This window comes from Eptatretus burgeri, chromosome 4 (assembly GCF_056783735.1).
Source record: "Eptatretus burgeri isolate ZD-2024b chromosome 4, Ebu_testis_v1, whole genome shotgun sequence".
NCBI classification, from domain to species: domain Eukaryota; kingdom Metazoa; phylum Chordata; class Myxini; order Myxiniformes; family Myxinidae; genus Eptatretus; species Eptatretus burgeri.
This window is the reverse complement of record NC_140964.1, coordinates 103,835,284-103,852,208: the sequence shown is the minus strand read 5'-3', so window position 1 is coordinate 103,852,208 and position 16,925 is coordinate 103,835,284. Positions and strand designations below refer to the sequence as shown.

Here is a 16,925-nt window from a genome sequence, read left to right as displayed (position 1 = left end):
CGTCGTCTCGTGCGAGGTATAAACTGATGTTTACCTTGTGTCGGGATGGCATACGGCTCCGTGCACTCGCCTCGAACCTGTCCGGCCGGAGTTTGAATCTACATCCAGGTGTAAACTGCCATCCTGGTGTTTCACAGGCGAGGTCGTTCATCAATGTGTGCCGTCCCTCGGATGGACGTTAAACTGGAGTACCGTCTGCCGGAATTCGTTGGTGGATGTTAAAGATCCCACGGTGTCCTTCTCCGGCGATAGCTCGCCTACTTGTGAAGAGTAGGCGAGCTATCGCCGGCACCCTCAACAAATTCCTGCCTCGATCTTAGTCGAACGTCAGGCCTACCCAGCCAGTTCGTGAAAGACTTGGGCCAAGCTTCCCCCGGCTAACCCCATAAGAACGTGGGAATAATTGTGGTTGCAGGAGAAGAAGAAGAAGAAGAATCTAAAGAAGAAGAAAAAGAAGCATGTTTGATTGTTGGTGATACGAGTGCGTGCCCGTACGTGCAAAAAAATATATATTTAAAACCACGTGCCAGAAACAACAACCACACAGGCCGTTCCTTCGCTCTCGCGTGCCCGTACATGCAAAAAAAAAAAAACTTTCAAACCGCGTGCCAGAAACAACAACCACACAGGCCGTTCCTTCACTCTCGCGTGCCCGTACGTGCAGAAAAAAACATTTCAACCACACAGGCCGTTCCTTCACTCTCGCGTGCCTTACGTGCGGAAAAAAACATTTCAACCACGTGCCAGAAACAACAACCACACAGGCCGTTCCTTCACTCTCGCGTGCCTGTACGTGCATGGCCGTACGTGCAAAAAAAAAAAACTTTCAAACCGCGTGCCAGAAACAACAACCACCCAAGGCATTCCTTCGTTCTCGCATGGCCATACGTGCGTGCCCGTACGTGCAAAAAAAAAAAAAATGCAAACCGTATACCAGAAACAACAACCACACAGGTCCTTCCTTCGCTCTCGTAAACGACGACTGGATTGGGGCATTGTGTTTATAAATGCGCATAAGAAATCGAGAAATTATTACAATACAGTAAGTCATCACTATCCGGAAGTCCGTACGTTGTAACCCGTAATGGGGAACGCGGCCGAGGATCTCTTCCCCATTGGCCACGCCTACGCAGCAACGTGTCCTGTCATTGGTTTGGTAAATAAATGGCCATAACTTGGGAAGCACTTGTCCGATTAATATCAAACCTTGAAAAGGCACATCCACAGGTCCCCAGCAATATACCTGGCAAGTTACAATGAGATCGGACCAGTGGTTGTCAAGAAACAGCAGTCACACACACACACATACACATACACATACACATACACATACACACATACACATACACACATACACACATACACACACACACACACACACACACACACACACACACACACACACACACACACACACACACACACACACACACACACACACACACACATACACACACATACACACATACACACATACACACATACACACATACACACATACACACATACACACATACACACATACACACATACACACATACACACATACACACATACACACATACACACATACACACATACACACATACACACATACACACATACACACATACACACATACACACATACACATATACACACACATACACCTGGAATTATAGATATATATATATATATATATATATATATATATATATATATATATATATATATATATATATATATATATATATATATATATATATATATATGTTCCAGTAAGATGTTCTGCTGTGTGTTTTGCAGTTTTCATCCTTGGAGGCATCGTTGCAATTGCAGGGCAGTTTCACAGATGGACCTTGGCTGTCTATGCCATGTATCCTTGTTCCCTCATTGGATGTAGACCCTGTATTAGCCATCCAGTGGCTTGCTGTTTCAATAGTGGAGAAGTCTTCACGTGCCTTTTCTTTAATATCCTGTTTTATTTCAGAACTTCGTGGTAGCAGGGTATTTTTGCATGTTTTTAGTGTGTAAATATCCTCCCCACCCTCCCCAACCTTTCCCCTCCCGGAGCATACAAACCAACCGCTTTTGAATCGGGTGTTCAAAACTTTATATTTTCATGTAATAATGGCACAATGTGCTGCATATCTGATATATATATATATATATATATATATATATATATATATATATATATATATATATGTATGTATATATATATTTTAATTAACTATTCATTTGTTATTTCTACAAAGGCTGCGTATATAAATGGGTAATCACCCTTGCCGCTGAAGGTGGACAGACAGAGGTTATGTTTTCACCCCTGTCGATCTGTTTGTCTGTGAGCAGGGTATCTCAAAAAGGCATGGACAGGTTGGGTGTGTGACATGGACTAATTGATTCGACTTTGGTGAAGATCCGATGCAGATTTAGATCTAGAGTGATTCTTCACCATTGAGTGATGGTGCTAAAAACTATATCCAACATGATATCCCAAAAAGTTGTGGACAGGTTGGGTGTGTGACGAGGATGAACTAATTTGATTTTGCTGAAGATCCGAATCTGCATATGAAAAAAAAATTGTGATAAGAATAAGCCGATTAGATTTTGGTGCAGATCCGGATGCAGTTCAGGTCTGGTTGAGGTCATTGGTATACAAAATGTAAACTGTTTAGCCTCGCAGAGGTACGCGCTCTACCGAGTGCTGTTCACATTTTAAAATGTGAAAGTATCGATCTGTTGTTTTTTTTTTTCTTTTCCCCATTATGAATGGTGTACACACTGGCAGGATGGCCAAGAGGAAAACGCACTGGCCTCTCAGCTCTCCAGCCTGGATTTGAATCCCATCCCAGTGTGTCATAGGCCGGGTGATTCATAAATGTGTGCCATCCCTCGCATGGACATTAAACTGACGTCCTGTCTCCCGGCATTAGTTGGTGGATGTTAAAGATCCCACAGCGTCCTTCGCGAAGAGTAGATGAGTTATTGCCAGCACCATGGTCAAGTTATAAATTCCTGCACTGACTACTGCTGGGATGGTGATGGCAAACCACCCATTATAACCCTTGCCAAGAAACTGCTTCAGCAGCACTGATGCTCTGAAACAGAGCATGGTGTATCATGTATGTATATCAGAATCAGAACACACTATGTACTGGATGTGTCGAACTGAAGATGAGATGTCTTCCTTTTCTTTCTTGTTCACTGGATTCTTCATTTGTAATATTTTAATCTTAAGCACTTTCATTTGTTTATGCTTATCCTCTCTCCTTTACTTCCTGCTAGTATTGTTTTGCAATTGAATGCACTAATTGGATATTGTATACGCATTCCCATCAGAATTCGACTAATTACCTAGCCAGCAGGAAATGTTACCGACTTAACCTTTTCTTGTTTTAATATGTGCTAGTCCTAGCCATTCCTGCTAAAATAGATTATCCTGCACTGACAATTCTATTTGACAAAAACAATCGCATCATATCTCAGCCAAGTTGTACCAGATTTAAAAAGTGGAGGTAACACCGAGCACAGGTATCCTTTGTTGTGTTTGATCATATTTGCACACATTTAATATTCTCTTAGAGCTGGGATTGACAACTGGTTGTTTTTAAGCACTTTGATTTTATATATATATATATATATATATATATATATATATATATATATATATATATATATATATATATATATTTTTTTTTTTATCTGACCTTTTAAAAAAAATGGTACATGCTGCTTCCTTGCTTGATGCTCAGCATTTTAAAGGATAGAGCACTGACAGACAATTCTGGGAAGGCAGTGGCAAACCTCCCGGTATAACCCATGCCGAGAAACTGCTTTGGCAGCACTGAAGCTCTGTAAAGAGTTCGGTACATCAAAACCACGATCCTAACCGGACCGTTCCCAGTTCCCATCGGAGAGCAGTTTGTGTCCTCTCTGTATTTTACCACCTTTATTCTGGTCTTGCTTCCCTTGCTCTTTCAATCCCTACCCACCCCCTTCCCAGTTCCTCAAAGGTGCATGGATTCTTCCAGCAAACCCCCGACTTGCAAAACTCCTCAAATCCATGACTACTGCATGCACCTTCACTCTATTCTTCCTCTATTCTACCAGTTGTTGTTCTGCCTTCCCTTCAGTGGAACATTGTTTTTCAGAACACAAGATTCACTTGGTTGCGGTTTAGGGAAAAACATTGGATAAGTGGGAACATTTTGAATTGAAAACAGAGGGCTGATAGGACAGTCTGTTGCTTTCCAAGCTTGTGACAAGCTAAGTCGATACCAGCCGGTGCTTTATTGGCAGACAAAATGTTCTGGACTTCATATTTTTTGCCAATAAAACACACAGTTATTCCCTTTGTCAATCTGATTGGTCCAAGAAAGCTGTTTTTAGAGCTTTGTCTGCCATATAATACGTCAATCCATCCATTCATTTTGTAATGAAAGCATAATCTGTGCAGAGCGTTAGTGCTGCCTAAGTAGTCTCCTTGGCTATTGGGCACAATACTGGACGAGTCGCCACTCCGACACAGTATACCAGCATGCCGGCACTCATTTTACCAACCTAGGAAGGATGACAGGCCGAGTTAACCCCACCTGGTATTAATTCAACACCTGAGTGGGACTTGAACTCAGGATCCTAGGATCCCAAGCCCACCATCCTAACCAGTAAGCCAACACCAGGCATATATATAATACATGAGTCACAGCAATTAACCATTTGGCTGATTTTGTTGCAATTCCATGACAGTAATGTTCTGAGCTCCTGTGAGTACGTGAGCATCAACCTGATGCCAACTCTGTTTAGGCTGCTGAGGTCGGAATGCTATTTGAATGAAAAAATGCTTTGGTGCCACATCAGGTGAGATGCTGCATCAGAAAATGCTGGACAACTCTGAGCAGAATGCTCGAGAAATGTCTTGATATGAGTAGTACCCCAGCTTTGTATCTTGGAAGATGGGGATATCATAAATTTCAGAAAAATTGGGTCAATCGACATGATGTATGGGATTCATACCTCGGATCACAGTTCCATAAGGCAAATACTTAAATGGGTCCATTAAACAGAACTCCATGTATATTTGAGATGATCTTTCACCTTCACTGTTGTTCTTATGATAATTCATTGACTGGCCCTGGTTTAGCCTGTCTGGAGTGCTTGTTCTCCTGCTGGAATATCCACGCACTCACCGTCCTCATGGAGTTAACATCGAGCGCAGGTATCCTTTGTTGTGTTTGATCATATTTGCACACATTTATTATTCTCTTTGAGCTGGCATTGATAACTGGTTGTTTTTGATTTGATTTTTTTTGATTTTTGAGTTTTTTTTATTTTATTTATTTTTTATTTTTATTTTTAATTTTTTTCCTTTTAATATATTGGATGCTTAGTTAATTGGCAATTTACTGTCTAGTCCAAGTTCATTCTCCAGCGAAGTCATAGCCAAATATTTTTCCTGATCTGATGTATAAATGGAGTGATTAGAGTTGTATATGCAATGGAGGTTCTGCACCACTTTTCACATTTTCAGTTCCATTTTTGTAAACTAAAAGGCTGAGTCCTGCACCGCCCCCTTGGTGGGCACCCCGAGACCTAAACCTTTCTTGAAACACACACGTAACCAAGCATGCAGGCACGCACACACCTCAATTTGTTGGCATTTTCAGATTTCACTCCAGATTTCGACACTTATTTAGTCCACAAGATCTAATTCTCAAATCAGATAGAATATTTTGATTCCATATTTTAATTAGTCTGAGAGTAAATTGTGTTTCAAATCCACTGATCTCTACTACTGGATTGGTCACTCGTACGTGAAGCCACCGGAAGTGCACTTTCTGCCATTTTGTCTCCCCCAAAAGAGGCGAACTGTCGTAACACGCAGTGCTGAACCGGGCCCGGCCGATTTTGCAAAATATATTTCTTCAAATATATTTCAACTTCTGTCTAATATTTTAATGGATTTTGAAGTAAATTACTGTTCCTATAACTCAATCGAATTCCGGAAAATTCCCTTTGAGCTCCTTGGCAATTGCAAGGAGGCGATCAATGCATATTATGAGGCCCGACACAGGGTTGGATCGGAAAACAAACATAGGCGGAACATCCAAGTTGCATTAGGCTCCAGGTCACTTCATCAATAACAAAACAAAACTAAAGTCATGTTTTTTATGTTTTTAAAATATGTTTTGTTATTTTAGGCATTTTTTTTGTTATTCTACGTTTCTTAATGTTTTCGGGGCAAGGTTGTAAGGTACGAGATGTTGGCTTGAAGGGCGTTTTGAGACCAAAGTTCACAGGCAAAAGTTAACCATGACGAGGCCAATAACTCCATACATAGCCTTTCAATGTCCAACACATCCTGAAACCTTATAAATATAATATCTTTCTCGTAAATAATATCATGAAGCTGTGTACTTTTCTCACAGGCAGCGTGGGGTACCCCCCCCCCTATCTCAACACTCCTTGTGTTTTATACAATGTAAAGTTCAAAACATATTCAGGGGTTACGTGTTAAAAACTGAAAAATTACATCAATAAATGAAGACTATGATTAGACTGCTTTCATTTTGCATACAAGAATGTTTTAGAATGTACAAACTTCAGGTTAAATCAACATTCCCCTACCATTTGGAGGAGTGGGGGAAGGAACCCCCCCCCCCCATGAGACTCTCCCCCTCAGTCACTTCCCTCCCTTACACCATGGATCCCTTCCATCCCACCTCTCTTTCTTCCCTTAATGTTGTCAACTTTATATGTACTCAGGGATCAGGACTCAGACCATTACTATTAATTATTTACATCAATGATTTGGAGAGAGGGGTGAAGAGGTTTTCCAAATTTGCAGATGACACAAAGCTTGGAGGGAAGGTGGGTAGCAGAGGGGGTGGTGATCAGATTCAGGAAAGTGTTGATACTCTCATAGATTGGGAGGCAAAATATTGGAGAATGTAATTTAACCTGAGCAAGTGTAAGGTGTTGGGGGTGGGGAAGAAGTTCTTCCGAAGAACAATATAAATAGAGATTACAGGATACAAGGGGTAATGTTGGAGTGTGTCACATGGGGGAAGGATCTCGGGGTGGTAAGAGATATGGGAGGTAAGCAGGCAGCACAGTGTCAGACAGCAAAATGTGAAGCAAATCTGGTTTTCAGTTGTATTTGGAGGGGGATCAATTATATATTAAAAGAGTTTATATATCAAACATAGCCCAGGAATTTAGTGAGGGCCACATCTAGAATATTGTGTGCAGTTTTGGTCACCACAACTCAGGAAGGACATCGCTGCCATGTCGAAGGGTTCAACGTAGGGCGAACAGATTGATTCCGGGCCTCACTCAGCTCAGCTGAGGAGCAGTTGAAGGAGACGGGGCTTTATGCAATAGAAAGAAAGAGGTTACGAGGCGATATGATTGAGATGTTTAAGGTATTGAAGGGCATAGACAAAATAAGTGCAGAAGAATTATTCAGCAGAGTAGACACAGTGATCGCACCAGGGGCATTGCTTGTGAGTAAAGAAGAGTCGAGTTAAAAAGGTAGTGAGGTAGGGGTCTTTCACTCAAAGAGTAGTTAATGCATGGAACGGTCTCCCTGGAAAGGAATTGGTGACAGAAACAGTAGATGGGTTTAAATTGGAATTAGATAGGAACCTGGAAGTTATGGAGATTGAGGGGTAGAGGAAAAGCCTGGTGTTGGCTTAGTGGTTCGGGTGGCGGCTTGGGATCCCAGGGTCCTGAGTTCAAGTCCCGTTGGCCGCTGAATTAATATACACCAGGAGGTTGACTCAGCCTGTCATCCTTCAGAGGTCGGCAAAATGAGTACAAGTGTATTGGTAAGGGGGACACTGCATCAGCGGCACAGCCGCATCCCAACCAATGATGCAACCAGCAGCCACAGGCTGCACTTGATAGATGGAGAGAGAGAGAGAGAGGGGTAGAGGGATGCTGGCAGGTCTTTTTGCAAGTTTGAGCATTGATGGATGATTATGTGCATGTCTGCAGATTGTTGTTGATGGGGGAGGGTCTTGTCAAGGGGTGTTGTGTGGTTGATGGTTTTTTTTTTTATCCAAGACATGCCCACTCCTCTGGAAGTTGGAAAAAAAAAGTCCGGAATTTTCTTGTGTTGATGTGGTGTAGGTATGATGGGCCAAAAGGTCACCACCTGCGTTTAATCACCGTGTGTATGACATCACAAAATACACTTAACACATGAAAATGTGAAATGTCAACTTTCCCTGTCAGCGCACAGACGTAAAGGTGATTAAACCATGCAAAGTGACATTCTCTCACGGTCACATGATGTCTGTGATTTTCACAAGTTCATTACACCAACTGATAAAACTTTGCATGAGTTGCATGTAAAGTTTATTGCTTGCATTTGGAGATTTCTTACTGCCAGTCTGCTGTTTTCGTAGTCGCTGCAGTGATGTTTTGGGGGAGACAAGATGGCGGAAAGTGAACGTCCGGTGACCTCACTCCTCCGTATACAATCGCTGTGGATGTGACCAATCCAGTCGTAGAGATCAGTGTTCAAATCAAGGCATGTTTGAATAGGCCGAACAAAATGGCGAAGTAAGACCCGAGCAAGTTGATAGGGCTGACCAAGGATGACGCCTTGCTCAAAGGTAATTAAATAAGGTCATTCATTAATTATCTTCAAAAGGGGTGTTAAATTAACCCAAACACCCAATTTTCATTGATCCACTTCATATAATCCTTGCCACCTGGGTTTAGTTGATTAGGTGAGAACTGATTGGCTCTTCCCTGCGGAGTTGGCGTCATGGGGAGTATTCGCGGGCCATGCCCCCCAAAATGAGTTATTGTGTCCCCCCCCCGCCCACCCGCAGGCCAAGCCTTCGGCACCAAACTTTGGGGTGTGTGTGTGTGTGTGTGTGTGTGTGTGTGTGTGTGTGTGTGTGTGTGTGTGTGTGTGTGTGTGTGTGTGTGTGTGTGTGTGTGTGTGTGTGTGTGTGTGTGTGTGTGTGTGTGTGTGTGTGTGTGTGTGTGTGTCTTTGCAGTACGTTTTTTTTTTAATTGGAACTGGGTTGGTGTGTTGGTTGTTGACGGCAAACTCTTATTATCAAGCATTTACATCATGGATTGAGTTCTCGAACGGCAGTTTGTGCCCCCCCCCCCCCATCCCCGCGGTTACCCTAATGCCTCCCGATTTGATTTGTTCTAACGCCGTCTGCTTCCCTGCATTCACAGGTGAGATATGTGGGTGGGTCTTTCTTTATTGTGTGTGTGTATATATATATATATATACATATATATATATATATATATATATATATATATATATATATATATATATATATATATACATATATATATATATATATATATATATATACATATATATATATATATATATATATACATATATATATATATACATATATATATATATATATATATATACATATATATATATATATATATATATATATATATATATATATATATATATATATATATATATATATATATATATATATATATATATATATATATATATATATATATATATATATATATATATATATATATATATATATATATATATATATATATATATATATATATATATATATATATATATATATATATATATATATATATATACATATATATATATATATATATATATATATATATATATATATATATATATATATATATATATATATATATATATATATATATATATATATATATATATATATATATATATATATATATATATATATATATATATATATATATATATATATATATACATATATATATATATATATATATATATATATATATATATATATATATATATATATATATATATATATATATATATATACATATATATATATATATATATATATATATATATATATATATATATATATATATATATATATACATATATATACATATATATACATATATATATATACATATATATATATATATATACATATTGTTGCGGATTCGCGCCCGCCGGCGTGCTGACGGCCACGTAACTCGAATCGCGGCACGTCGCCCACCGGACGGACAATCCAGTCGTGACCCTCTCGGACTAACGCCGGGAACCAGTCACGGGTGGACCTTTCGGTCTCACCGCGATCGAGCCAATCAGCCCCCGCGTGGGATAGGGTTGCTCGCCAAATTCGAACTACCTAAGTACCCACGCGGAGGGTAGACCGGGCGATCGCACCTCGCCGCAGGTCGACTTCGGACACGGGCCACTTAAGCGACCCGTTCCGTACTATCAGAATAACCGAGCGGTGATATCGTCGACCTCGACGGTTCGATTAATTATCGGGCGTATTCAGCCCACTACCAACCCTTTACGTGAAGCAAGATGAGGGTTCAATGGGGGAAAAGACGAAGCGAAGCGGGAGAACAGTTCAACAATAAAGCACATTTATTCGCGGCACACGGGAAGCACACAAATACAATTCCACCAAATGCACACAAAAAAGAAAACACAATTCCATTTACACAAAAAGCAAATATAAAAGTGAAAACACAGTGCAGAGCTAATACCGACTACCGAGCACACGGCAACACTTATACAATTCTACTTCACAGACGGCGCCGACAACACATACCCAAAACCAAGGAAAAGAAATCCCTCAAGAATGAGGCGGGCCTGAGGCCGAGACCGGGTCGCGCCTACCCGTCTGGTGATGAGACGCGGAGCGGCGATGGCGCCTCACTCCGCGGGCCTCGCGGACAGTGCCTGGCAGGGGGTGGGAACGGGGCCCCCTTGGTCGCACTATCTCAGCGCGGGGGGAAACAGGAGGGGGTTGCTGATGCTCGGGGTATAGAGGATCTTTATTATCCCTGGTGTGCGTCTCCACCTCGGCCAGGTCGCGCTGCCGGCCTCCCTCGGGCGTGCAGCTCCTGGCACCGACGCGAGCACCCCTCGTCCGACTCTCTTCAGCTTCTCCAGCCACTGCAGGCTTCGGGCTCCAGACTTCCACACTCGTCCCCTCCGTTCCGACTCCTTCTCGTTCTCGTTCTCCTTTTTTGTTCTCGTTCTCCTTCTCGTTCTCCTTCTCCTTCTCCTTCTCGTTCCCGTTCTCGTTCTCGTTCTCCTTTTTTTTTCGTTCTCCTTTTTCTTGACTGACGAACACCGTCCTTTTATCCCCCCGTAACTTCGCCTTTGACCCCCTCCCTTTGACCTTTCACCTCGCTCCCCATTGGCCCGAGAAAAAGTGGGCGTGAAGGCTTTTTGATCCACAAATTTGCATATATCGATCGCCCTGGGGGCGGGGCCAATTCGCCCCTCGCTCACCGATTGGACGGCAAAAAGTGGGCGTGTGTCGTTTTTGATCCGTTTTTGAAGCAGAAAATCCGTGGTTTTGTACACGCTGTTCAACGTGCGCCCTGCACGAGTCCAACACCGGTACCCACAGCGGGGCAAGAACGGTGGCGATGCTACGGTTGCGAGGTGTGACGGGAAGGTCGTGGCGGTTGTGGTGAAGCGGCGTTGTGGTTGGTGGTTGATGTTGTGGTTGTGATCATGGCGGTTGGTCCAAAATAAAGATAGTAAAAGAAAAACGGCTATCCTGAAGAGTCGCAGCTCGCATAAATGACATGTATTCCCACTAGACAACGGGTTTGGGCCTAACTACACATGCACTTACCGAGATACCTCACCTAAGGGACCTGAATGGTGGTTTGCGAATCTGGTAACCACAACACTACCCCCTTCCCTTTTTACAGACTCGTCCCGAGTCGTCAAATTTTCGTGTGCCATCATGTGTAGTTTTCCCCTAGTACACTTTACCTACGGATCCCTGAGTGCGACATTCATGGTATTCGTGTCCCCAAAATAAATAACCTGAGGGCTGCGTAACTATCTAAACAAACTCACTCATACGGACGACTTAAATAAAATTGCCGGCGCTAAGACAAACATGCCGGGGGCGCACTCATATGTACAGTACATCTTAACCTTAACTTACAAATTTTACACTAAACCATGGCCCAGGATCATTGAACTCTGCAAAAAGAAAGCAGTTAGCAGGGAGCCAGGCTGCCCGCATGCAGTCTCTGGCTCAAACAATGCAGGTGACAGGGAACGTGGCTGGCTGCTCACACACAGTCCAAGGCCTTCCCTTTTGAACTGAACTCGGTGAACCACAACGGTGCTTGGGCTGCACAAACGCAGTCTCCGTGCCAGCTCAAGTGGCACACGCAATGAGCACAACGAATGGATGCATGGACACAAACACGGTGCACGGGCCGCCACTGCAGGCCCGTGTTGTGGCTGCCAACGGGGCAGTTCTTGCAGCTTGCAAACTGTTGCTTGCTGATCCTGGCGCACATGGCAATGAACAGGGGGGTGGGGCAAAGCAAAAATTGAACGGGGCTGGTGAACGTGGGCAGTGGGCATGGCATGGCAAAGGTGAGCAGGCAAACACAGCCCGCAGAAGAAGGCCGCTGCAGGCAAACATAGCGGGCAGATGAACTGGCCGGCACAGGCCTTGAAGTACCACAGCTGCAGACGAAGTGGCCGGCACAGGCCTTGAAGCAAAACACGGCCAGCCGATGGCACAGGCCTTGCAGCAAAACAACAGCTGCCGATGAAGTTGGCCGGCCTCCGCCTCGAAGACAAACACGGCCAGCCGATGACACAGGCCTTGCAGAAAACACAGCCAGCAGATGAAGCTGGCCAGCTTTTGCCGTTCAGTGGAGGTTGGTGGAGGGAGTGCGGTGGTGCTGGCCACTTGGAAGGCGGGCTCGGACCTACCTACCTGTCTCCCTCCCAACCTATCGCCTTTGCCTGTCACTGTACATACCCACTCCCTTAATTTGTCAAACCCCAATTTAGCCCCAACTTATTTTTTTTTTATTTTTACTTCCCCACTATAAATCGTCCCCTAACCCCCTTTATCGTCCTTGTTCGGCTAACCTATCCTGTCACCTAGCCTACTCCCAACCCCTACGTTCCCTTCCCGGAGGGGAATAAGGGAGAGCTAACGTCCTGTGCCGAGGCCCAACGAAGCCTCAGAATGGCCTCCCCAGAGTTCGGCGATCTTAACACCAAGTGGGTCCAGCGGCCCACAACGAGAGCGAGGGGATGGATGGTGCGGAGGGGTACATCTCCTAATCTACCCTAACCATTTAACTGTTAAACTACCCCGGGGCTTTCAACAAGCGCCTCTCGCTTAAAGTATTGGTTCTTACAACCCAGATTCCCGTCGCCTGTGTTGGTGTCCTCACAATTTCGGGCCTCGCCCCCCCAATTTTCTCTCCGTGCCCTCACACGGTCTCCTGGCTGGGACACGTGGCTCCCTTTGGCAGGCACGACCCTCTGCCGAATCTCCCGCTATGGCACCCCCGGGCACTACACTGCCTCCGAGCCTACCAGCTCCCTAACACCGGGGAGTGCCCCCCATGGCACCTCCCCTGAAACGCACACGTGGCAGGCCGGCCTCCCGGGCCCCTTTCCGAGGGTCACCCGTGCCCACAACACTGCCCATGCGGCTAATGGCGCCCCGGGCCCCCGCACCAAGCAGGCGCACCCGTGCCCACTACTCTATCCCGGCCCCCCATGGGCCCATGGCCTACCGCGGCCGACTAGCCTGGTGCCCGGGGTACCCACTCAGCGATACTCACCTTTCGCAGCCACGCTCCCAAGCCCGTCAACAGGGCTCCTGCACCCCTCCAAATGGGTTTCGAGCCTACATTCCCACCAACAACAAAACGACCTCCTTTTTTTCAATTTAACTAACCCAGCTAACTCACTTTACTCTGACCCCGGGGGTCCCTTGGGCGGGAGTCACTCCTCCCCCCAATCACTCATCGCACCATGCATTCCCCATTCGCTCCATACACACACAGACCCGCTGGCCTCACTCACTCACCAAGCACATGTATTCACCTCACAACCCACAACTCTTCAACACACACACCGCTGAACTCTGCCATCCTTCTAACTACATCCCCTAACTAACTCGTGCTCCCACGTCGTCCCTTATACTACAGCACGTTCCTTTTAACACTACGTAGCTAAGCTACGTCCCCTCTACACATCCAAAGTCTGTCACTGTTCTCAAATGTCCCATTAACTTTTATTTCCCAACCTAAATCTCATCTAAATCCCTCTAACTAATCCATTCCACGGACTCCATGAGGACTTACCCCTGCCCCATGAAGTCGGTCTAACTAAGCTAACCCTTCCCCCTAACTAGTTTCCATCCTGTGCCCTAGGTCAAGGGGGTCTTCCACCCCTTGCCCAGGAATCCTGTGCACCCGAAAGTGAGGCTTGCTGTTTTTTTTTTTTTTACATGCGCAGCACCAGCGCGGCAACTCACAGCTCGCGCACTTTGCACCTGCCCGTGACGTCATGCAGCTGCACGTGTTCCTCGTCCCTCCTTGGACGGTACTATCCAGCAGGGATACCCCTCCTGCCGGATTCCAACCCCACGTGCAGCCATGGCGTCACCGTGCGCATAAAAAAAACACAAGCCCCACGTCTCGAGGGGTTCCCCACGCGAACACATGTGCTTTGCCCGTTGGAGCTTAACACACACGATCGCATGGAGAACCCGTCCAGTCCAAATCCATTTACCTGCCTAAACTTTGTCCGTCCGCGGGATCGGCAAATCCACCGCGTGCGTTTCCGGACCGGGACTTCACTCTCGCAAGCGAGCACGTGGGGGCCTCGTGCGTTGCACAGCACGGACCTCGTGCTCACTGCTGGGTGAACCCGGCACGGTCCTCGGAACAACTACAGCCGCTACCCGGCTTTCGCTCCTCTGTCGCCGTCTCCGTCTCCATTCCACACACGCATACCTGCGTGTTTCGACGCACACAGTCCACTCCATCACATTCACACGGGGAGACGCGGCTGCGTGCTCCCGCATGCCAACCGACATCTCCCTTACATACCGCTCTCTCACACACACGGTCTCCCTGGCACACAGCGACCTTGCACACGGCCGTTCACTCACGCACGGTGCCTCATCCACACACGGCGTGCTGGGAAGCACGTACTCCGGCACCATCGCCACCACACCACTCACACACGGGGTCGCTTCCACACACGGGGACGCACTCACACCTTGCACCACACACACAGGGACAACCACACTGGGGATTTGTGTCCCCACAAGGGTCTCCGGGGCCTCTATACCCCCCAAGCTCTCCGTGCACCCGTCCACAGCACCCGTCCCCCTAACCTCGCAAAGCACGACCGAACTCACCTGGTCGTGACTCGCCTCAAGGGGGCATACTCCCTCCCCTCGTTCCTGGAGGAGGCCATCCAGCTGCTCGCACCGGGTCCCTGCACGCTCCGCGAGCTCACCCCCATTGTCCTCCACTACCTCCGTGTGTGTGTGCGCGTCACTTACCCCGTCTTCATCGTGTTTATTGGTCTCTGCTTCTTTCTGGCGTCTTTCCCTTATCTTTATGTAGGTCAACCTTGCTTTCTCTTTAAGTCGCTCCCGTCCTTCCCTGTTTTTCACTCCTTGCTCTTTCACGATCTCCGCGTACCTCATCCTTGCTTTCCGTATTAATTGTTCTTTTCTCTCCCTCCCAATTACTTTCACCTCGTCTCTTGTCTCCCAAATTATTTTCTTACCCGCCTCCACCGCTGGCCTGTCAGCCGCTGCACCCCCTCCCAGCTCGTTCGTTCCGACACGTGGAGTCGCCATTTTAAGTTCCCTGCTGACGGCCTTCATGCCTGCCTGCAGGCATCGGCCCATGTTCTGCGTCTCACCCCGTAGCTTTCTCGTTTCTTCCTTCATGTTTGTTTCCATTTTAGTTTTCATGCGTTTTATTTCGTTTGTGAATGTATCCATCTTTTCGTTTATTTGTTTGTTCATGTCTTTCATTTCCTTTTTTATTTCATTTGTCATTGCCGCATTCATTTGTGCCAGCATGGTGAATAGCTGGGCCATGTCGGATGCACTCAAGTGAGCCGTTTCGGCAGGGGTTGGGGAAGGGTCTTGGTGGAGAGGGGGGGGGGGAGGTGTCATACACCGCGGCCGCTGCCGCACCCACCTCGGGCCCTGGGTTCAGTTGGGCGAGTCCGTGTTCCTGCACAATCAACATTTCCTGCTCGGGGATTCCATCCTGGACCATGGATTCTACATTACTACACATATACATTTCTAATACCCCCGGCTCCCGCTCGCCTTGAGACGCCATCTTGCTTCTCGTGAAGGGTTAATTTCGCTCGCTCGTAATTTGGAGGGAATCGGGGGTCGCTTCTCTCACCCCTGGACCGATTCCCGTGAATTTAGCCGGAGACAGGAGAGCCCGTTTTCCTGTTCTCCGATACCAGTGCCGCGAGGAGGGCGATGGATTTGTATCGCACGACCTGACACCAGTGTTGCGGATTCGCGCCCGCCGGCGTGCTGACGGCCACGTAACTCGAATCGCGGCACGTCGCCCACCGGACGGACAATCCAGTCGTGATCCTCTCGGACTAACGCCGGGAACCAGTCACGGGTGGACCTTTCGGTCTCACCGCGATCGAGCCAATCAGCCCCCGCGTGGGATAGGGTTGCTCGCCAAATTCGAACTACCTAAGTACCCACGCGGAGGGTAGACCGGGCGATCGCACCTCGCCGCAGGTCGACTTCGGACACGGGCCACTTAAGCGACCCGTTCCGTACTATCAGAATAACCGAGCGGTGATATCGTCGACCTCGACGGTTCGATTAATTATCGGGCGTATTCAGCCCACTACCAACCCTTTACGTGAAGCAAGATGAGGGTTCAATGGGGGAAAAGACGAAGCGAAGCGGGAGAACAGTTCAACAATAAAGCACATTTATTCGCGGCACACGGGAAGCACACAAATACAATTCCACCAAATGCACACAAAAAAAAGAAAACACAATTCCATTTACACAAAAAGCAAATATAAAAGTGAAAACACAGTGCAGAGCTAATACCGACTACCGAGCACACGGCAACACTTATACAAT

At 46.1% G+C, this 16,925-nt stretch overlaps 1 protein-coding gene across 4 annotated transcripts in view; it reads left to right on the top strand.

Moving 5' to 3' along the window:
• Window positions 1-16,925, top strand: part of LOC147028806 (cytochrome b-245 light chain-like) — a 35,602-nt gene that overhangs the window by 277 nt on the left and 18,400 nt on the right. For 2 of the 4 annotated variants that reach the window (XM_085879534.1, XM_085879535.1), the window contains exons 2-4: window positions 1,786-1,855; window positions 4,741-4,839; window positions 5,123-5,197. In XM_085879534.1, coding sequence (XP_085735660.1) covers window positions 1,786-1,855; window positions 4,741-4,839; window positions 5,123-5,197 — 244 coding nt within the window. The remainder of the gene's footprint in view (window positions 1-1,785; window positions 1,856-4,740; window positions 4,840-5,122; window positions 5,198-16,925) is intronic. The other 2 variants (XM_085879536.1, XM_085879537.1) reach the window with 1 other exon arrangement.